At 35.0% G+C, this 23,377-nt stretch overlaps 1 protein-coding gene across 1 annotated transcript in view; it reads right to left on the reverse strand.

Moving 5' to 3' along the window:
* The window catches only part of LOC122801170 (maltase-glucoamylase, intestinal-like), a 516,102-nt gene that overhangs the window by 144,092 nt on the left and 348,633 nt on the right, over positions 1 to 23,377 (reverse strand). Inside the window, exons 28-32 of the mRNA XM_044070733.1 lie at positions 14,184 to 14,352; positions 5,417 to 5,513; positions 1,684 to 1,796; positions 1,451 to 1,576; positions 823 to 951 (exon numbers count right to left, since the gene is read on the reverse strand). Coding sequence (XP_043926668.1) covers positions 823 to 951; positions 1,451 to 1,576; positions 1,684 to 1,796; positions 5,417 to 5,513; positions 14,184 to 14,352 — 634 coding nt within the window. The remainder of the gene's footprint in view (positions 1 to 822; positions 952 to 1,450; positions 1,577 to 1,683; positions 1,797 to 5,416; positions 5,514 to 14,183; positions 14,353 to 23,377) is intronic.

Raw genomic sequence — 23,377 nt, forward strand, 5'->3', positions numbered from 1 at the left:
GTGTGGTGCACTATTAAAAAGGAAATTTGACTATACTCTTCCATCTCTTTTAAAGAAACAATGCCAACTCTTCTAATATTTTGTATAAGAACAGTTAGAACTGCAAACGTAAATCTATGAAGAGCACCCTTGTCCCTAGAATCTTTGTATAAAGCATTTTTGCCAACTTCTTTCCTAATATCCAGTAGATGTTGACATATCCTTTATTTTAATTTTCCATTAGTTTTACTGATATAGGAGGCTGAACATTCCTTGCATAGTGCTATATATATTATGTGTTTTCTATCACAGTCCACATACTAACATACATTAAATTCTTCATTTAAAATGGGAAGATTAAACTTTCCACTTCTATAAATGAATTTTAAAAAAGCATATTTATGACATGGCAAGGTCCTTTTTTATGACTGTACCTAGCGTACATTTAATTCTGCTGCTGCTGCTTATAGCAGATACTCTGTTTTAATGTCCTGTTATTTCTGAAACTGAAGTGGGGTGCCTGTAAAAACTGGTCACTTAGCTTCTCTGAAGATGATAACATGTACAAATGCTTCCTAATGATCTTTTCTATATCAGAAGCTCTCATATAAGTTAACACATATCTTAAGCTTATATCCGTGCTATCCATCTCCATTGGGTCAACATCATTCCTAGTGCAAGAAAAAAATTGGACCCTGTCCAGCATTCCTTCTATCACCAACTTCCTCTCCTTTCATTTCCAGTGGCATCAGGCCTTATAGCTGTCTTTGGAAAGTGTTATTTACACAGTAACACACACCCTGTTGGGTATTATTGCTTGCTTAATCTATGTGCAATCCTTACCAGTAAGATGATTATTCGCATGTGATCCTTTTTCATTCTAGCAATCAGATTTGGAAATCCTTGAAATGATTCTCCAATTGTAAAGTCCATCTGGCGCTCCATGTAATCAATGTCTGCGTACTGCACATCCTAAAATCAAAGATATTTCAGAAATCAGGCAAAATATGAGTGGCAATACATGATCTATGCACACCATGAATGACAGCTCTCATGTATCTAAACAGAGATGTCTGAAATGGCTGCAATGCTTCTTTTTAAAAAGAACAAACAATACAAACTATAGTTTGTGAACTCTGATTACATGGCATAAATGTGTCAGTTGGGATTAAATGCCATTTGATTAGGATTTAAAGAATTATTGTTCAGTACAAGTAGATCATATTCACTCCATAGATTTTCCATATTTAAAATATAGTGAAATGAGATTCAAAATGTAGCGAAGACTATGATTGTTTTCCATTTGTAATCAGATTTGTTCTTTTCATAAGAAATATGGAATATTACTTAGTTTAAGATAAACTTATGAAAAGTACATAGAAAATAAATCAAGGTATTGTAACGAGTAACATTATTGTAACTGCATTGGCTATATAATGTGCAGAAATAATAACATATTCAGATTACATACATATGGAATGCCAGCCTTAACCATATCATCATATAAGTCAGATATTTCAGAATAATTTGCATATCCATAACGGCAGAGCTGGAATCCCAGAGACCAGTAAGCTGGTAGAACAGGGCGTCCAATAAGCTAGTAATAAAAAAAAAAAACAGGAAAGTACATTACAGTCTTGTAAAATAAATTATTATATAACTTTCACAATTAAAATAATTTAAAAAAAATCAATTTTAACTTACTGCTGTGTATTGTTGCACAACAATTTCTGGTGTAGGGCCTAAAAACACAAAAAAGTCCAGAATTCCTCCAATAATACGATATGTCACAGCTGGTGTAGGAAGGAAAGATATATCTACAACATAAAAGAAAAAGTAGGTTTGGATAGGTAGGTAAGGTGAATTACTACCTATCATAGGACTATAGGCTTAAGTATCCATGATCTAGACAGTAGAATACTGTACATTATTAAATCATTGCTTTTTCAAATTATTCTACAGGAACAGCTCAAGTGTTAAACATATGCATTTATAATGCTGCACAAATCAGGATCTTGTACAGTAGAGGTATATGGCAAATTTGTTCAAATATTCCTAGCACAGAATACTAAAACAAGCAATCATGGTAAGGAGTTGTATAGTGGAATATTTTGTAGTATACCTCAGAAACATATTTGTACTCTGTAATCATGACAAAATTTAAATTCTCTTGGTGCAGAGGCAGTAATGTTCGGTAGAGTAAAGGATTTTCACCACTGTACGGCTACTTAACATGTAATATCTGCATTCATAGTTTATAAAATGATGAAAAATATTATCGTAGTAAGGAGTTACACTGGAACTGTTTGTCCAAGCATGAAAAGACCAAATCACATTTCATTTACCCTGATTGTGGACAGTAGAAAATAAAAATCGGCATATATATATATATATATATATATATATATATATATATATATATATATATATACTGCATCTACTCCAACAGTACATTGTTGTATAGAATCCAAAATATAGTTTTTCACTGAATCAATTTGCAAATACATATACTCACTCAAAACTGCACTGTACAAATCTAGTTATAAAGTCTGATGAAATATAAATAAATTTGCTAGGGAGATATGCTAACAAAATCCATGTGGTTGCTATTAACTGTAAGAATTTATATTAGTGAATGTTTTTAGAAATAGAAACATTCATGACATGAAAAACAAGGTGTAAAAGTCCATATCTAAAAGGATGAAGCAGCATCGCCCTCTGAATAGTTTGTACAGTATGACTAACCAGTGCTCTTTCAGTATTTATTGACTGCTCACCACAAAGCCTGTTCCACCTCCATTCATTGTTAAAGGGAACCAGTGCTCACAGAGACATTAAATTCTGTGTACTAGATTATCATCCTGGAGGGGACATTAAACCATGAGTACTGACCATCATCTTCATCAGATCAGCTATTTGCCATTTTCTTCTTTGTCTTAACTCACATTTTAGTGAGGAGTCTGAACATGATATGCTATGGAGGATAAAAGAGGGTTGATGTAGATGGTCCCTCTCACAAAATCATGAGGACCTTTTTGACTGCTGTCTTTCAGTGAATGCTAAATTGCATTCCCAGTGTAGAACATACTCATACCCTCTCCCAAAGAAAAATGTGAGAGCTTTTGGCCACTCAGTCCTTCTTTGACTAACCATCACTTGGACACCTTAGCCACTTCATAATTATAGTTCTGCAGCACAAGAGTAGCACTAGCAGGTCAATTTAGATTTATCTGTATTCCATATAGACATCTGAAAATAACGATTTCCTTAATAAAAAATAATCTATATAATAAATATTGGAACAAAAACAATACCACTTAAGATCAAGTTATGATCACTATTGAGCAGGAGTTGACAAATCATTTTCTGCACTTGCATTTAGTAAACCCATGTGATACCATTGCACATAGTGCAATAAAAAAATTAATGCACTATATAAGGCAGACCAAATTAATGGTTCACTTGGAAGTGAAACAAAGCAAATTCCAACTAAAAACAACAAAGTTAATCAAAACAATGCAGAGGCTTGCCACATAAAATGGTGATGTTGAAATAAAATCCAAACATTTATTTCGGAGTACTTTGACAGTTATTCGAAACTGTTTCATCAGACATTCCAATTAAAATGATGCTGCAGTGGTGGTGCTGCGGTAGCGTTGTCGCCTCACAGTAAGACGTTGCCCGGTTCGATTCTCAGCTAGAGCGTCTTCTGTGTGGAGAAATGCATGAATGGGCATACCTTCGTTGAAGGTTGTATGTCAGGGCTGGCAACTCGGCACGTAACAATCTTCTGCCAGTCATTAGCGGACCGGAGTCACCGGGAAAAGCCAAAAGACACAACAAGTCTATATAAATACATTTAAATCTCATACAAACAGTTATGTCCCACAATCAATAAATATCATGGCAACAAACTACTTTCTCTATAATTATAATTACATACACTGTTAAAAAACAAAAAACTTCATAAAAATACTGTAACTAAAGATGTATAAGTTAACCAATATAAAAACAATAGTAAATAGTAAAAATTGCGCATCAATGTATACAAAACAGCACGGAAACAACTCTGTAACACATCTATTTATATCAAAAAAAAAAAAAAATATATATATATATATATATATATATATATATATATATATATATATATATGTGTGTGTGTGTGTGTGTGTGTGTGTGTGTGTGTGAAACGTATGCATAACTACATGTACATATACATATTAATTAATTAATTAATTAATTAATTAATTAAAGTTTTTTTTTTTAATACTTTACAATTTTGAGTTTCTGAAAACTTGATCATATGGGCTCGACCATTATGAGGTTCGAGTTTTCAGAAATTTGGGATTCTAAAGTGCTGATATATATATATATATATATATATATATATATATATATATATATATATATATATATGTAGACATAAATATACACACTACACACACACACAGAAACACACACACACACACACACACACACACACACACACACACACACACAATCCAATCATTGCCTTACACTGAAGACATTGGCAGCCCTGTTTAGTGGACTATATACACATTGGTTTACAAAGTCCATTGAACATGTGGAAGAAACTGACAAATCTATAACTAGAAACAGTCACAGAGAAATTTCTGAAATAGTTGAAAAGCATTAGAAACATGAACCACAAAGCATTATAGAGAATGATGAATTATATATCACATGGGATTACCCATTATCAACAGTTCAAAAAAGTAGATGTGAGAAAATAAAAAGATATAGTAGTCCATGAAAAGAAGACAAAAGTAACACTGACTAAAATACCAGGATTTGCAAGTAGAAGTGAGGGCAATGAGGAAGCAATATACCAAGACAGTTCGAATAGTAGTAGGAGCAATGGGTCTAATAAAAAATAATTTACAGTCTTATTTAGATATGCTACCAGTATATGTAACTCTGCATAAATGGCAGAAGTAGTCAATTCCGTGCACATTTCGGTGCTGTGAAGAGCACGTTTGGCTATCATCAAAGACTGAAACAATATTAATTTCATGAACTTTAATTATACTCTGACTTGGGTATGGGGTTCATTTCTGCAATGGTATTAGAAACCCAAAAGACTTGGAGAAATTAATCTTGGTGAAAAGTGCAATGTTTATTATTGCTAAAAGTGGCTTTCTGAAAAATTATTCACTGCAATTGCCTTTGCATGCCTGTCTGGCTTTATTATACACTTTTTCTAAGCAACTTCTAAGCAAGAAAACTTTTAAATTTGCATTATTATAAATGAAAAAAAAAGAATATTCTGTTATTATACTGCAAACGCAATAAACCTTTGCATCCGCAGTTTGTGCATGGAAGGCCATTGTAACAGCATATGCTTTCACATGCACAGAAGTCTAGTATTACAAACAAATCTTGCTGATCAATGTTGCAGAAATTATGTTCTTACCCATTGCATTGCTGTTAAATAAGAACACACCATGAGCATTTGCATCTTCTTCAAGACCCATATAAAATGGATGGACACCATAACTGTTCATTCTTTCCTGAAAGGAAAAAAAAGTAAAATTTCCCATTGTCTCCAATCTTTATCATTTTCAGAAGATGTTGCTAGTACAAATAATACATTAAAATTCATTATTTCATTAATAATCAAAATATTTCTTGTCAGGATTGATAATACTGATAGATGCATTCAGCTTGGCTAGCATATCACATACATAAAGTAATCAACAAAAGTAATTTTTTGAAATCTTGACTCAATATAGTGACTTTTTAAGGCACTGTTTGATAATAGACACAGTGTTTTACAGAGAAACACATAGCTTGATTTCGATTAAGTTGAGGGGATCAGGTGAATTTTCTTACACCCGTCACTCTTTACATTTCAAAACACCAGCTTCTAGACTTCTGCACATAAGAGAAAAATGTGCTTTATTATTTTGAGGGTCTCAGACAGACAGTTTAATAGTGGACTGCTAAAAATGTTAACATTGCCAGGCAGATGTCTTCACCTAAATGATAACTGACGAACTGTGCTTCTATTACCAATTTCTTTAGGGTCATCTACCTGCATTTGCTTAACAAAAAACATCTCCAGCTAATTTTATTCATTTTTTCCAGTGATTGTCTTTGGCAAATACTTGATAGCAGAATAGTTTAACACTTTGTGACTTATACTGATATAGCTTAACAAAATGGCTGACTGCATTTGTGTAGTTAAATTCTAATGTGTGAGAAATCTTCAAGCCAAGATCGTTATGATTTCTTTGTATCACATTAACAAAATGAATATCATATTCAGGTCTATATTCCATGAGCAACCGTTCCGATGTTCGAATCATAGATGGCCGACATCATATGATCGAATGTCAGAAAGGTGAAAGTCAATGCCTTTTCATGCGCAGAATGGGAAATTTTCCCTTTGTGCACTGAAGCGAATTCTCAGAGTTGGTATATTTAAGTAGGGGGGGGGGGGTGTGGGGGGCAAGCGGTAAGGTACATTTTTTTTTATTTCATTATATAGTCGAAGTTTCGAACTTCGCTCATATCAGTTCGCTCATGTGAGGTTCAAAGTTTTGAAACTTCAACTTTATAATATAGAGCCATATAGGGTTGTCCACAAAGAGTCTGATGTTTCTTTCAGTGAAACATGTGGGTATATATTTTTTCTAGGTGAACTTAAAGGAAACACAAAAAGTATTAACAGCCTCTGGTGAGGCCTTGCTTTTGCAGCAGTGTCATATCACCATCTACCTTTTTCAAGCTGTGAGCATTTACTTTGAAGCTGCACCCCTTCCAGTTCATTGTTCTGCCACTGACTGCCATTAATTTCTTGAAATCCCTACCAGTCCTGCAAAATTAACTGTTTATCATAGTAATTATAAATATTGGTAAACTCTTCATATCCAGTTGAATATCTTGAAAAATTTGGTTTCTGTGCCTTTGGAATTCTCCACCAGACCAGATAAGATAATTGCCTATCACAGAGGTTATGTATATTAGCAGGAGTTATATACCAGGATGAATATCATGAAAATGCTGTGAGGAACATGTTTTGTCATCTGTGCATTAACATGAAAACACTAAATTTCTTTGCATGACTTGGCATCCACTACTAGGCTTTGAAACTCGTTAAGTAGTCCTTGTGTATTTTATAAAGGCTAATCAACATGTAGAAAAGTGAACCAACATGTTATAACTGAAAAACTGAAAAGGGGATCAGCACTTTTATTGTCAGCACGTTTTGCTTAGAGTAGCACAATGGCACAGCATTTAGTTCTGTATCTCATAATGTTTGAGTCTGTAGTCCATTTCTCAGCTATTGGACCGTCTGTGCAGAATCTGAGTATTTTTTTGTATGATTTTTTTGCCATGACAACCAACCAGTTATCAAGCTTCTCCCATGTTCTCTCATACTGCATATTCCCAGCATGGACAGCTATCATTCAAGTGGCATGTGGGAAGGGATTGTGCCCTTGCGGGTACACTAGCAGTGAGGGCATATAGTGCAGGCTCCACCCACTCATGACGGAGGATGTATGATCCATGTCATTGCAGAGCTCACTGTACCTTTCCTTGTGTAAGTGCATGCTTTTCTGATTCCAGGGTGAAGCCTACCGTATATTTGGCTTGGTTGTTGAATGCCCATACCAGGACCATCCTTTCATTGCTGCCCCTACTCAATGGTATAGTGGCATTGGAATGCCAAAATCTACCATCTTCCCTAGGATAGGTAAACGCATTGTCTTTTGTCCAACTTTAACAGATACCTAACCTGTTAATCAACCTGGGATACCTTAGTTATAGTTACGGTTTTATCCCTCTGTGATAACAGAGCTGGATAGTGTGTTTGCATCTTTTCAAACAGTTATGTGGTTTACTCCCACTTCAAAAAAGCAAGTAGTATGTGAATTGGGGATTTTCCAAACTGTTGTATATATTTGTGCCATGTGTGAGTAAATAAGTAAAAAGTGTGTGTGTGTGTGTGTGTGTGTGTGTGTGTGTGTGTGTGTGTGTGTGTGTGTGTGTGTGTGTGTGTCTCACTCAGTCTTACAATAGGCTGTGACCCTGTCCATGACTAGTGTATTGGCCTTGTGTCTTTGAGGTTTTGGACTGGTTCTCATTCCTACATGACCCTGATCTAAATCAAAATGTTAATTCTGGAAGCAATAAATGGTATATCGTGTTTAACAATTAAAGCTAATGAAATATAACAGTCTGTTTGAAAATAAGTTTGCTGTAATGCAGGAAACATTGTATGATTTTTTATATTCATAATGATATGAAATATGTAGTTAGCTTTGGGATTTTTAAATCAATACCACTGTAAAACTAAGCTTCATCTGATTTTTTCCATTTAGGAGAGGGCTGAAAACCACCTGACTACTCTTCATAACTACATGCATTTATTTCCAGATCAAATGTTGATTGCTTTCTTGTCACCATACAGACTGCCATCAAGGGATTTTTGCTATATGCCATCGCCTGCATGCTTTGTAAGCTCTTTAAGGGGTAGACATTCAAAGAGTGTAGCCCTGTCCTGCCTTGCACTTGTGTGGTTGAAACAGACCCTTCAGGTAACCCTTGACTTGACTGAATATCTTCTGTTGTCTCTGGACTGCAAGGGGCTGTATTACTGGACTGCAAGGGGATGTATTACTGGACTGCAAGGGGATGTATTACTGGACTGCAAGGGGATGTATTACTGGACTGCAAGGGGATGTATTAGTAAGAGAAACATCCCATGGTATGCCTTTTAGCCTCACTTTGGAAGAACTGAGCAGATAGTAACACTGATTCAGCTGTCCCTTCCAGTGTCCAGACTGCTAATCAAACATGAGTCATCTGGGTCATAAGCGGTGTTTCATCGCCGTCTTTAGGTCAGTCAGCTGAGTTTCTCCTAAAATACTGTGACATTTTAAATGTTCTTGTAACACAGAATTTTCTGACATATTGCAATTTGGATTTCTTTCAGATATGGTGTGGAACAGCGATTGTTTGAAAAACTTTCTACCACTCATTAGGAATTCCAATTAAAGTATACAGTAATCTATAACTATTAAAACAATTCTTTTTAGCTTAAAGTTTGCCTCATATTGTTCCTCATATAATGTTTGTTTTTCTAGTAGACCACTGATGATTACAGTTACTCAGTAATGGAGATATTAAAGTCTCATACATAATATTGTTTAGAAAGTACATTATGATAACAAAATATTGTTCAATTAACTTTTAAATAGATACTGTTCCCCATTACTTTTGTTTTTGCTCTTAATTTGTCAGCGAAGAAGTTGGCAGCTATAGTTTATGAGGGTAGGTTAAGAGACGTTTGAAGATTATTGGTACTTGGGATCAATCCTAATGAAGGTCTTATATTATCACGTCTAAAACTTCATATAGAGAGCCATGACATACATGTGTCTTTAGTAAGATGCTATTAACTATAATCTTACTAAATTACAGTATTCTACCCATTGAGGCTGGAGAGGGAGTAACCTAAAAATACGGTGTGCAGCTTTCAAGCAGAGTATAATATCATGATGAGGACAAAACGTAGAGCTACTTTACCAAGATTACATTTATTGCACTCTGTTTAACACTCTGTTTAGACAAAGTAAATGCGCAGTACTTTGAACTTTTTTCAATTTAGGTCCCCACCCCATGAACACTACGACACTCCCCCATCCCGATAAGCCCTGCAAATCTATACCTAACATATCTAACTCTAACATTATCTAGCCTCAGAAGAACCTGCAGTTCTTATAATGTGCTATCATTTTGGCCTCCACAGCTCAACTGAAAAATGTACACACTCTCTAGATGTTCACCATACTGATCACCGCTGTAGCAGCCTTAGATATATAGGTTATATCTTGCTAAGGATATAATCGCTGGCCAGCTTCCAAAGTTTCAGTGCACTTTCTATGAGCCCAAACTGTCAAGCAGCTCAAGCTGAGCTGACTAAAAGATAGGTTTGGGTGCAAAGCCCTTTGAAGCTTTACCGCCGCCTGAGTATGCTCCTTTGAAGATTTTGAGAATCAACATTCAGCTTGTGCTTTCTTTTGCTGGGCAGATAAGTTCCCTTTGTGGGGGGGGGGGCTTCTATTTTCTAAAATGTATTGTTTTATTAATTTCTATTTTCAAGAAAGTAAGATTAAATCAATAAGTGTTGTGTTTTAATGGACTCTTTCAAGACTGTACCATACTTTTAAATAGAGCACTTGTTTGTTTTTTTGTTTCTGTCAGTTTAAAAGTAGTGTTAATATAGTTTCTTTGGAGTAATTGTATTTTATTTTTTTCCATAGTGGGGCTAGCACAGTGTTTGAAAGGGCTTCTTACAGAGATTTTCCTGACAAAAAATTAACTTTTGTGGACTGGTAGTTTTACTGGCATTTGTTGTTTTTCTTCCATGGGAAAGAGGCGCCATTTTAGATTAAACATGGAGCAAACTTCCGGTCCCATGGTCAGTCCTTATTCCAGTAAGAAAAAGAAAAAGTTAAGCAAATAGCTTAAGCTATCAATTTGCCTCAGCTGCAGGTGGGTGACTGTCTTTGTTGCACCACAAACCACTCATCTTTTACCCCAGATCCCTCTGGTTTAGCATATACAGCCACTACGGCCCAGGGGTTAGTCATGTTGTCTGCAGATGCTGGAGTCCTCTCTCAGTGGGTAAGATGATGTTAAAAATGAGAATTTAAATTCTGCCTTGGGTAGAGATTTAGTGTTTGGACCCTCTGCTGCAGAGGTGATCAAAAAGTACGATGGAAGCTACAAGATGATCCAGGGAATATATAAGATTTTTCACCGCTCCTTTTCCAAACTTTCCAAACGATTTTCTTTCTCTTCTTCCATTTTTGGCAGAAAACAAAATAAACATTCCCAACAGAATTCAGGTAAACATTTATTTATTTATTTATTGACATTTGTTTACTGGGAAAGTGCACTGGGCCAGGCTATCCCATTTTCAGTGGAGGCTTGGGGAGAAAAGCTCCAAGGTATATACATAGAATAAAAATCAAAAACAAAAACAAATGTAACATAGAACTTACACAGAGGAAAACAGGAAATATAATTTATATAAAAAGTATCTTAAAATAGTATATTGAATTGTAGAAGTTACATAAACAAATGATAATACAGAAAAGAAATTCTTCTTATTGGAGTTAGACTCAAAGAGAAATACTAGAAAATATTACAAAACATAATAAAGAAAATGTTTGGCTTAGAGAGGAATGATCTATTATATATAGTAAGGGAGCGTAACAAGTGGAGTGTTAATTTAGATAAGAAATTATGACTTAGAAGTAAAGGTTAGTGGTTTGGCCCAAGGGTAACAGTGTCAGGCTGAAAATCTTAAGTTTAGATAATGGCTGAGGAGGGGATTGAGTGGTTACAAATCCACCTGGATGACAGGTGACTGTGCAGTGCATTTTTGAAGTTAGAAGGTCTTGGTTGAAGCCATAAAGAGGCTTGGAGATTATTCCATTGTTTGGAGATTGTCCAAGAGTATGAGCTGATCTGCAGGAAGTTTGGGTTTATGTACTTGGAGAATGAATTGTTTTTCTGAATGAAGGGGACGGGCAGGGTTGTATATAGTGAAGAGGGATCTTAGAGCTGGACAGTGTTGAGGTTTATATATAAGTTTATGGGAGGGTGTGAGCTGGAGAAGTTAATGGGGCAATTCAAGCTATTGTAGTTGCTTTATTGCAATACAATGTTGTGAGGAGGGGGGATGATTTTGTAGCAAATTTGGCATGTTTCTAGTTTAGCCATTAAGGGAGACTGTAGATTAGTTAATAAGGGAGCACCATAAGTTAGTGATGGTAATAGATATGTAAGAGCTAATGATTGTTTAGACGAGATGGAAAGGAGTTTGTAATATCTGCAAAATAGGCCCAGTTATTTTGTGAGTTTTGTTTATGTTATTTTGAATGTAAAAATCAAATTTAAGATTCTCATCAATAATTGTCCCTAATAGCTTAATATGGGGAACTAACTCAATTTTTGTGGAGTTAAGGGATGGAATTTCGAAATCCGCTGTATTGAGGAGTACGTTTCTTTTGGGACTGAAGACTATGAGTTTGTTTCTTTTTAGGATTTAGAGACAGGTGATTGTTGTGGAGCCGGCTTTCAACTGTGGTAAAAGAAGTTTGGGTAATTTGCTTTATAGTGATTGAGTTGTGGGCAAAACAGACTATGGTGGAATCATCTGCATACTGGACTAAGGAGGCCTGCTCAATAGCTTGAGGGAGATTATTTATAAAAATGTTAAACAGGAGAGGCCTACAATTGAGCCTTTGGGAACAGCAGGGGGGAGATGGAGTTTTTTGTCATCTAACAGCATGCTCTCTATTAGAGAGGTAGCTTGTAAACCAGTTAAGAGACTGAGTTGATAGGCCAATACTTGAGACCTGGGAGAGGAGAATGGAGTGAGAGATAGTATCAAATGCTTTTAATAAGTCCAGAAAAAGGGTTGATACAATGCTACTGGAGTCTCATGCTTTATTTACAGTGTATAAGAAGATATTAATGCAGTGGGTGTGCTGTGTCCAGGCTGGAAACCATACTGAGTAGGGGAGAGAAGATTATGTTTTTGAAGGTGATTTAAAAGTTGTTTTTGAACACACTTTTCTAGAATTTTTGAGATTGGGGAAAGTATAGCTATAGGTCGGAAGTTAGTGAAGTCAAGTGAGAGAGTGCCTTTGTGAAGTGGTAGTATTATAGCTTTTTTCAGAGGCTAGGGACATAAGATTCCTGAATGGATCTATTAATTAGAATGCTAATGGGGTAGGCCACTCAGTCGGCTGCAAGTTTGAGCAATTTGGCAGAGATATTATCAGTGGAATTGGAGCAAGGCTTTAGTTTTAGAAGCAGGCTTTGATCAAGGAGGTAGGGATAGGAGAGAATGTGAAAAGTGTGGGGGGAGTCTGATATATGCTATTTGGTGAGAGAGTGCCAAAGGATAGGGAGGGGCATTGGGTAGAAGAATGGGAAGAAGTAGTGTTAGTCCTGGAGAGAGGATGGGAAAAGTTAGAGACAATACTGGCAATGGTGTTAATAAAGTAAGAATTAAAGATACTTGCAATTTTCTTCTGGTGGTTTGTCAGGGTGAGAGCAGGGGCTGGGTTTAAGAAGGAATGCCAGCAGAGTTCCACAAAGAAGTCTCTAACCTTCCAAAAATAATGGCAGTCCTATATCTCTGAATGACTGTTCAAGAAACCTTGTGACCCATGCCCAACTTGGCCTCCACTTCCTTTCAGTAAGTCTTTACCTCCGTTTTTCTCTTTGGTAACAGATTGCTTCAGACAAATATGTGCAGAATTTCATTCATCTGAGTTAAAGATGTCAGTGGGAGGAAATTTCTTCTTTCCTGGGAGTCACTCCTTACCCTTCAGATCATACTATTTCCAAATGGTTGTCTATGGATATTAACATTTGTTGCACTCATCATAACAAAACAATTCCCGGGAGGGTCAAGATGCACTCTACCACATCCTTGTCTTCATCTATGGCTTTTTGGAAAATATTGAATTCTAGAAGTATTCCAGAAGAAGCTTCTTGTTTATCTGTGCACACATTTACAAAGCGCTATGAGCTTGAATCCTTCTCTAGATCCAGATGAAAATTTGCTAAGACCGTTCTCCTTCCAACCTACAAATTTAATTAGCTTTGGTAATCTATCCATATAGCTAAGTCTACTGCAACAGTGACCAATATGATGAACGTAGTAAAGTTGTGTAATTTACAACAACAGTAGATGTTTGAATGAACACTGCTGCAGTAGCTGCTCTCTCCCTCAGTCCACCTTTGGGTCTGGTGTGTGTTTTTATGGCAGTGTGTGGGCATTTATGTTTAGTTGTTCCTAGCATAGTCCTTTCAGGTCTCAGCCTTCCTTTTTCCTGGTGGCAAGAAAGCTCTGAAGAGCTTTACACCCAAACTTGTTTTTTTAGTTAACTCAGTTCAAGTTGACAGTTTGGGTACTTGGAAGGTGCCCTTATATTTTGGAAGCTGGCCAGCTGTTGTATCCTTGGCAGGATATAAGCCATATAGCTAAGCTACTGCAGCAGTGATCATTTGAACATTTATTGTCATGTTAAGTTCAAGTTACACATCTGTAGTTTACTTCTCTGTGAAACACCATACCCTGAAATAAAGCTGAGATAATATAAAAACATGATGTAAATGCACAATATGGAAATTATGTAATGTCTTACTTCAGGAGGCTGGTCTTTTGCAAACAAGCCATATGTGTCTCTGTTCATCATATGTCGGTAAGTAGGTTGCTCATTCTCTCCAAAGCCATAAAGGTATTCAGAAGGCAGGCGTGTGGAAATTTCAATAAACTTGTCAGTAAAGGTGAAACCAGGAAGTTGAGAGTCAAAACTGAAAGGCAAAAAGGAACAAACCCAATCAATGCAATTTCACTCTCTAGCTGTGTAAGTTTTGTTGACTGAATTTGAATTCAAACCACATTCCATGTATGTTTACATATTTAATGCATAATGATGAAGATGATGAAGCACAAAATGTATATGATTATTACAGATTACACACATAAGTAATGCAGTGGTATAAATGAAAACTGTGGTAAACAGAAGAAGTCAAATATATGATAAAAACTAAAGCTTCATATGGGTGAAATGAATACAGCAGCAGTGATGGTGTTCAGATCAATTAAATAACCATTTTAGACAAAAAAAAATAATGAAATTAAATAAACAAGTAACCCTGACAGAAGTCGTAGGGAAGCCTTCAACATATACAAATTATAGATTCATCTCTTCCACTTACCTAGTTAGTGTGACGTCATCTGAGGTTGTGCAACCTTTGGGAAAGTTTGCAAAATGAAATGGCCCATTGATTAGCCAGATCTTTACAGACTGTACCCCCTTGTCACAGAGAAGATAGTAATCATAAGCGTGGAAAACAATGACATGATAAAATGTGTCTGGAGTGTAATTGCTCTCAAAATAACTGAAAAGGGCAGGCTTGATAAACACTTTCCTGATGTCATTTTATATAAATGGAATGAACAAATCAATGTTATCTGTACCATTTTTTGCAAGCTATTTCTCCATCTGTTTGACTTTATTTGACACAAATTATTTTTTACCTCCTGCTGGACTAAGATAATATGCCTTGATGGGGATGTGGCCAAGAGAGTGGCCTGATTGCAACACATTTTAGATGCTTTATGTTATTAGGATGTATTTGACAAAATGTTACTATCAAATTTGATCAAGTCAGTGCCAGAAGTGAAGGAGAATATACATCTTGTCAAAGCAATAAATTGTATTAATGAAAAAGTAATAATAAAAAAAAAAAAACTGTCAGAATATATCAAAGCATGCCACTTGAAAGATGCCAATTCAAAATAAATTGCTATAAGACTTTGTACAAGGAACAATTTCAAGATGATAAGGTCTAAACACAAGAAATATCCTTAAAAGCAGGTAATCTGACTACAAAGGTATACTGTAGATAAGAGAGATAGGTGAAAGACAGTTTGAACTTCAAAAAGCTATGGTCCAACAACAAAATGCTGTTACAGTCAGTATAGAAACAAGTTTAAATGGCATTATGGGATGAGTGGGTGGGTGAACAAAAAACTGCACTGAAATGTTATGCTAAAATGAAATAACTGGTTGCTGGACAAGGTGGGTGATTTAGAAAAGCAGGAGAAGAAATGATGTTACAAAATTTAGTTGTACCTGAGAAAGTGGAAGAAGAACATATGGTTAATTTTCTCACTAGCTGGATTCCTAAAATGTTAAACCTTCAAGAAAAACTTATTATATGGTATAAAGAGGCAATATATCTTTCATAAAACCCCCGACCAAGGAAGGAGTCCATCCATGGACTATAACTGATACATGTATCTCACACCTTCGCCTGGATAAGGAACTTATTATCAGAACTGTTTCAGCAAATCCCACTACGAAAACTGGCAATTCTTTCATAAATTTTGATAATGAATTTTCTCAAAGTTATGAGATAAAAAGGTATGGCTTGCTTACTACTTGCAAAGTTTCGTATTAAGTGTCTCATGTTATTTCCATGAAGATTAAGAATCTTTCTATGGTGAGGATCACATAATTTTGTCTCTTTAAAAAATGCCCTGGCCTTTTTGTTTTAAATCTAAAGAGATAAGCGATTTTCAGACTTTAAAGATCAGTAATTGTAATGAGGAAATGGTTTAAATCAAAACAGATTTCTGAAGACACACAAATGGAAGTTTTCAAATTACATATCAAATTAAACAAAATCAACTATGAGTTTACATACATTAAAGAACACCTCCCATTACCCTTGAAGATCGGGTTCCTATTATGTTGTCGAAACTATAAAACTTCGAACACTACTAGATTGAACTTGTATGTTCGAAGTTTTATAATTTCGAACAGTGTAAAAAAAAATAAATAAAACACAACAAACAGAAACTAACTCCTGTTAGATCGCACTACAGTGCGGTAAAGGGAAATCTTTCCTTTCCGCACTATATTGCAATCTTGGAGTTGTTATATTTAAAGAGCAGAAGGATGGAGGCTGCAGTGGGGCTTGCCTCCATGCTTGCAAGTCTTGATTACTTTTATTTTCTTTTTTTTTACTTAATCGAAGTTCTGAATCTTCGAAAATAAGGTTTCGACCTTATGGTGTTCAGAGTTTCAGAACTTCTATAATGTAATAGGAACCCCTTGAAGATCATGTCTGGTTCCTCAGTATCATTATTAGATGGCCCATAAATAAGAATGCCATCATTCTTGGAGAAATTCATTGTCAGATATTTAAATGAATTATCTACAGCTCCAATAGGGGGTATGCACAGATGATTTATTAAATAAAAACACAGTGGACTGGATTGTTAGATGACAAATATTCTTGCCCCTTTACTTACAAATTTACTGTCATTATGCACAACTGCACTACTGTCGCCCTCTCAAATTGACCATAAGCTAATAGCCCTTTCCCTCAAGCTGTCTAAACAACAAGAAACCTATATATCAGAATTAAAGGACTTCAAGGGAACAAATCTCCTTAAAGTCTATGATGAAGTCTCAAAGTTCTCTTACATTAACATTGCCCCAGATACTGCTTCAAAGCAAAGACGTTTTACACCCACATAAACAAATATATATATAATTGGTCATTCAAGGTAGATTCAAATACAAAGGAAAATTTAAAAGCAAACCACCCAAGTGGTCTACTCACATAAATAAAAATTACAATAAATGGAAAAAACTCAGTGCATACAACAGATTTAAAGATGGCCAAAGTCAAGGAAAATATTCAGAAACTAATTACGCATTAAAAAAAAAAATTATTAGGTCTACTAAGTCAGTCCATGAACTTGAGTTGGCATCTGAAGCCATGGACAACTACAAATCCTTCTTTACTTATGTTAGGAATCTAGGAAACAACACTCAACAATGCAGTGAACTCATAGTACATGGCAAAACCTATTCGGACCCGGTGGACATTGCCAGCATCCTGGTGAATAACTTAAGTGCAAACTTCAGTCCTGTGATAACTATCAACATTCCTGTGATTATTATATGTATACCCCTATCATCACTACAGAATATCTAGTGAAAGTGATGTCCAAGACTAAAAACACTTCCTTCAATTGACTAGATAACCCACCGGGCTGCATGTTAATTAGTACTAAACATGTCCTGGTGGAACCTGTCCATAAGCTATTTAATATGAGCATGGCTAAAGGCTGTGTCCCTGAACTATGGTGTATAGCACTGCTGATACAACTACATAGTGTTTGCTGTATTCCAACCCCCAAAAGTTTAGGCTCATTGGCCTGATGTGTTTCATTTGTATTGCCATGGAACTTGTAATAACATACTTTATGAACATGGGCATTAACATTTTCTGCAGGATAGAGCTGCATCAATTTGCTTTTCTTAAAGGTAGATCCTGTCAAATGAACCTTGTAAACTTCTTTAAAAGGGTAACAGCAGTTATACCAGAGATAATTATCAAAAAGGGTTATAGGGCTAAAACCACTAAGTTACCAGAAAAGTCTAGAAGCACTGTTCCTCTTTTCTGTTTATAGGTAGATACAAGGCAATACTCCTGCAGAACTTTACTAGCTTAGCACACTATTAAGAATTTCCCTCTAGCCTTAAGGGCAAGACAAGGTAGACAAGGGGAGAATATGAGTCTGTCCATCCAATTATTAAGCTTATGATGAAGGTGGAAAGGGTGCTTCTCTGCATGACATGAAATGGAAGTTTGTTACAGAGGTGAGGGATATGCTGGGTTATGTAAATGTCATGTGAATGTGTCTCATTTATCTGTTAATGATGGTTTAGTTTCTGGGCTACCATTTGTTCTATGAAGTAATATGAAGTCAGTGAAATAACAGATTAATTTCTGATATAGAAGATAAGAAGATAACATTCATGCATTCAGAAACTATTACTGAAGAAATTAATAACAACAGAGAATTATCAAATGAGGTCAAACTAGAGATAGTTATAAAAGAAGTGATAAAAAAATCAAAACATTACACTGATCTTATGTGGAAACAAATAACTGTTAGAGGTATCAAATCAAATTAAACCATTATAAAACATTATCAGTGACTGATGGAATTACTGCCGAATTATATTAATCAGTCGCACTCAATGCTATATAAGTTATAAGGTATATTACAGGTGGTCAAGCTCCAAGCACTCAGTGACAAGTTCCTCAATGCCAAGGACTCGACCTCATGTGTCGAGCTTCTCGCACTCATGCTGGAACATGAGTTCAGTATAGTTACCAATGCACTTAAAAGCTTGCATGGTGTGGAAGTGCTCACAGACCAGGTGAGTCTTAAAAAGAAATGGAGACAGGGCTTCAGATTTACAAAGGGGAGGGAGATTTTAGGTTTAGGGAATAATCAGAACAGTAGGGTTAGGGACGAGAGAAGGAGGCATTTTAGGTTTTGGGAGCAATATGAACATTAAGTTTATTGAATGGAGGGGAATCTTATGTTTAGAGAGTGACTGGGAATTTAGGTTTACAGACTACATGGGAGATAATAGGGTCAAAGTCATGGTTCTGGTAGAGAGAGTTAGTGGGAGTAAGAGCACATGCCAAAATGGCTGAATGGTAGTTGGCAAATTGTTGCAAGCGGTGTGCAAGCAGTTGTGGCAGCTAAGTCATAAATGGACAATTAGTTAATTCTTCTTGGATATGTAAATTAATAACACTTGTTCTAAAACATCATATAATCCAATTGTATGTTCCTCGTACAAAATTATATTACTGATAAATGTCTATTATCAAAGTTGGAATTAAAATCATTTAACCGGCACTATCAGATACAGAACAGACATGATTTATAGTCAACAGAAAATCACAGGACAACATAAAACACATTCAATTAACCGACTATATTGATTTACAGCAAAAAAGTGGACTAACGATAGTAAGCATGAACAAGACTTTGACTCCTTAAAAATTAATATTTAAGGTCTGAAACAATTTTGATTACTCAGAGCTTATATATTGCTACAAAGAATGTTATATTGTAATTACAAGGCATGTGTTAAAAAAGAAGCATATTTATCTGAAGCAGTAATTATAAAAAAGAAACCAAAAGCATGCCATCTATTTCTCTTTCTTTTTGAATTATCCATAGAACCATTTGAAATTCATTCATTTCAAAGAACTAACATTACAGACTATAACATAAATGGTAGTGTTTATACAAAAGGTTTACTATGCATATAACTAACTTTAATGAAAATGAATGCACCAACAACAAGTTTAGATATTGTATTAAATCAGTTAATGACATTTTTCTCAAATTCGGTGAAATAAAGGCAATACCACATTATGCAGGAAAAACATTGATACAAATTTGATTGTTTTAGTTACAGTGTCGGCTGTAATCAAGTAAAATAGTTGGGGATCTCAGCTTCCTAACTTTAGATTGAAGCATATTGCTTTTGTTTAATGTTGATTGTACATAGAACACCCAAAGTCCATATCGATGAATGTCTGAAATAACAACATGCACTTGCATTGAAATACGAGTGTGCACACAGGATGAGGAAGCAACATGAGGAAACTCATGTTTATTTATTAACAATTTCAGCTGAGGCCTGGAGAGAATAGCTCTACAGAATATAAATAATCTCATTACATCTGAGTGATGCCTCCAGCTGCATCTGCGGTTAACTCCTACTGATGCCTCTAAGCATCAAATATTGCATGTTCATATTTGCATCAATAATTCCAAAGCCATGCTAGTAATAGCTCATCTTAAACTTACACAATGGCAAACTGAAGTACATTAATATTTGACCACTGTCTAGTGCAAGTAAATAGATATTAACTGTTTTTATGATATTAGTTTATATAGATATAATTTTCACATTTTCTAAACATCTCAACAACCAAGTAAGACAGACAGAACACCATAGCCTCATATGAAATCTCTCAACTAGAAGAATAAACTGCTGCTGACAGCATGTGTTTAACTTGAGTGGTTACTGAGATATTATAAGTTGTTTACAAAATATTACAAATGTAATAGTTACTGTGTGACTTATAATATTCAATTTAAGACCTAGAACCTAAAGAATGCTGCTACTATAAAAATAGTTTGTGCTGAAGAGTTTGCCATTTACACTTCTTTCATAACCTCTATGGTTCCATAGGTATGAACATTTGTTTGAAATGGGAAACTATAATTTGATTCTGTCAGAAAGCTTAGGCTCCACCCTTTGGAAGTTGCAGTGCAAACTTCCTGAGCTCCGTTGGTGTGAATGAGTTATAATAATATACAAATATACATCAACAATAAATGAATTGTTTGGGTGTTGTTTAACAATTATACTATTACACAACATACTATGTAAACAAATAAATAATGCATGATTTTTATATCGAACAGGGACACACTTTAGAACACTCCCCGCAGCTAGCCTCAAACCCTAACTAGTGTCTTTCAAAGGCAGCGTTGCACACCATTAAATTAACTCACGGCTGTAAACCAACTATTGCAATTTTATTCTTCATCCTTAATATTGCTTATGTTGCAAACAGCTCCCTTATGTGTTTAATGTTAAATTTTGATGTAAAGCTTGTGTTATTTTAAACATTTGCAATATAGACATTTGACTAATACATACAATTAACTTTAGATTGAAGTAACATGCTTTGATCTAAAGTTAGGATGCAAAGCATCTTTTTAAGATATAATCTGAACACCGTAATACAAATTTTTATTATGGAAATATTGCTTAATATTTCAATAAAATGATTTCTAAATGGAATAGTTTACCTTTGAAACAGACATCTGATTAACATTAGGGCAATTAGTGTATAACATGGATCAAACAAATTCTTTATCTCCTCATCAATATCATGTATAGTAAATAAGGAAGAATCTGAATTCATTTCTTGTTATATGAGCAAATTGAGGATTTCCTATAAAACCATATTAGGGCAGGAAAATGGTGGCATGGTCATATTAGATTTTGAAATAAATGCTGTACCCTCTTCATATTTAATGCATTACACAGGTGCTACATATCAGTTGAAATGGAAATGAATTCTAAAACTATTTAATAATACAAGACCAATCATCTCAAAAAGGACATAAAACAATTAATAGGCTATCACCATTGATTACAGTGTACATTATTATATACTAACAAGCTCTTGATGAATGAATATTATTTTCATTAAAATATGATTTACAAACATCCTTTTCTAAAAAGTAATTTATATTGTTTCCCTTTTGTGTACTGATGGGATATATTGAATGTTCTAAACTTGACAAAATGTTGATATGATTATATGTGTAGAATGTGTACATTGATTACTATCTATAGTTTTATAGCTGTTCATCAACAAGCTTTATATGTATGAATGTTATTTTGACTGAAAATGTTATTTATAACTATCCTATTCTAAAATTAATTTGATAGTGTTTCCTTTATGTGTAATGTTGAGATCTAGCAAAGACAATGCACATAGGTCATGATGACCAGCCATAATAATGTAGATAGTAAACAATCATATATATATATATATATATATATATATATATATATATATATATATATATATATATATATATATATATATATATATATATGCATATAGATAAGCACAGCACAAAATCGAACATAACCGAAGACTAGATGACCAAGATGACATAGCCGGCAATTTTCCCATGATAGCCACTGGGCCAAAGAGGGGAAATTTATCCTTTTCCCCATTGTAGTGTGATCCTGGAGTAGGTATATTTAGTTAGGGGGGGTGTGGGGAACACAGAATCCCACACTGGATGGGTCGTAGATGGTGCAGTATATTTTCTGTTAGATTTTGGCTCAGTGGCTACTTACTATGGAAAACATGTCAGCTATGTAGTTGTTCATTTATTTGAAGATTTGACATTCTTGTCTCTGGCATTTGGTCTTCTGTTATATGTGATGTCTTGCTTCTGAAGTAGACTGAAGTAGATCCATACATACACATAAATATATATATATATATATATAGAGAGAGAGAGAGAGAGAGAGAGAGAGGGACAACACACACACACACATGTGCACACACACACAAACATACACACACACACACACACACACACACACACACGTGTGCACACATACGCATTCTTGGCAACAATTTTTACTTTGCACATCATTAAACTGTTGTGCTTTATTGTTTTTTTTTTTAATAAAAATGGATGGTGTTAGTGGGTGGTGATGTTTAAAGCAGTTTACGTGTATTTTTCTCAGTTTCTTTAGTTTACCCAGAGTGCAGTTTGCTAGCTACACACCAACAGTGAATACTGTATAAGACCTGCCTTGCAGTATAAGTTAAAATTCCATCTAGTTTATATTTATTTATTTATTTAAAGTATAATGCCATAACCTTAAGCATTTATTGAGTGAGTTGTGCTCTGAGCTGTTTTAAAGTTTTTAAGGTACTTAGGGGTTCTATGGTGTGATCCATCAGTGTGTTAATTATTTTGTAGGTCTTGTTAGTTGTCACTGGTTAATTTTTTCAGCAGTGTTAGGCTAATTTAGTATTGTAAGCTTGAAAGTGGTTGACTCAGGATGACAGCAGTAGGCAGGGCAGTAAATCTGCATCTTAACTAAAACAAACGATCCCCTGCTGGTTTAGTGGAACTCTTACAAATACTGGATTGGATGTGCAGCATATCTGAACTTCAGTTGCAAACCATAGCAGCCATTCATTAGATGTTATCCCAGCAAAGCAACAATTTGTCAGAATAATGTATGTGTCTCTGCTTCCCATCTGCAGGCTATCCAACACTTGCAGTTAAACACTCGTGCCTTGGAAATAATGTAAAAGAGTTAGAGAGCAGAAATAGACGTAACAATGTTAGAGTGATTGGGTTGCAAAAGATTATGACAATATAGGT

Source organism: Protopterus annectens, chromosome 4.part1 (assembly GCF_019279795.1).
Source record: "Protopterus annectens isolate FY-2018-M chromosome 4.part1, PAN1.0, whole genome shotgun sequence".
NCBI classification, from domain to species: Eukaryota; Metazoa; Chordata; order Ceratodontiformes; family Protopteridae; genus Protopterus; species Protopterus annectens.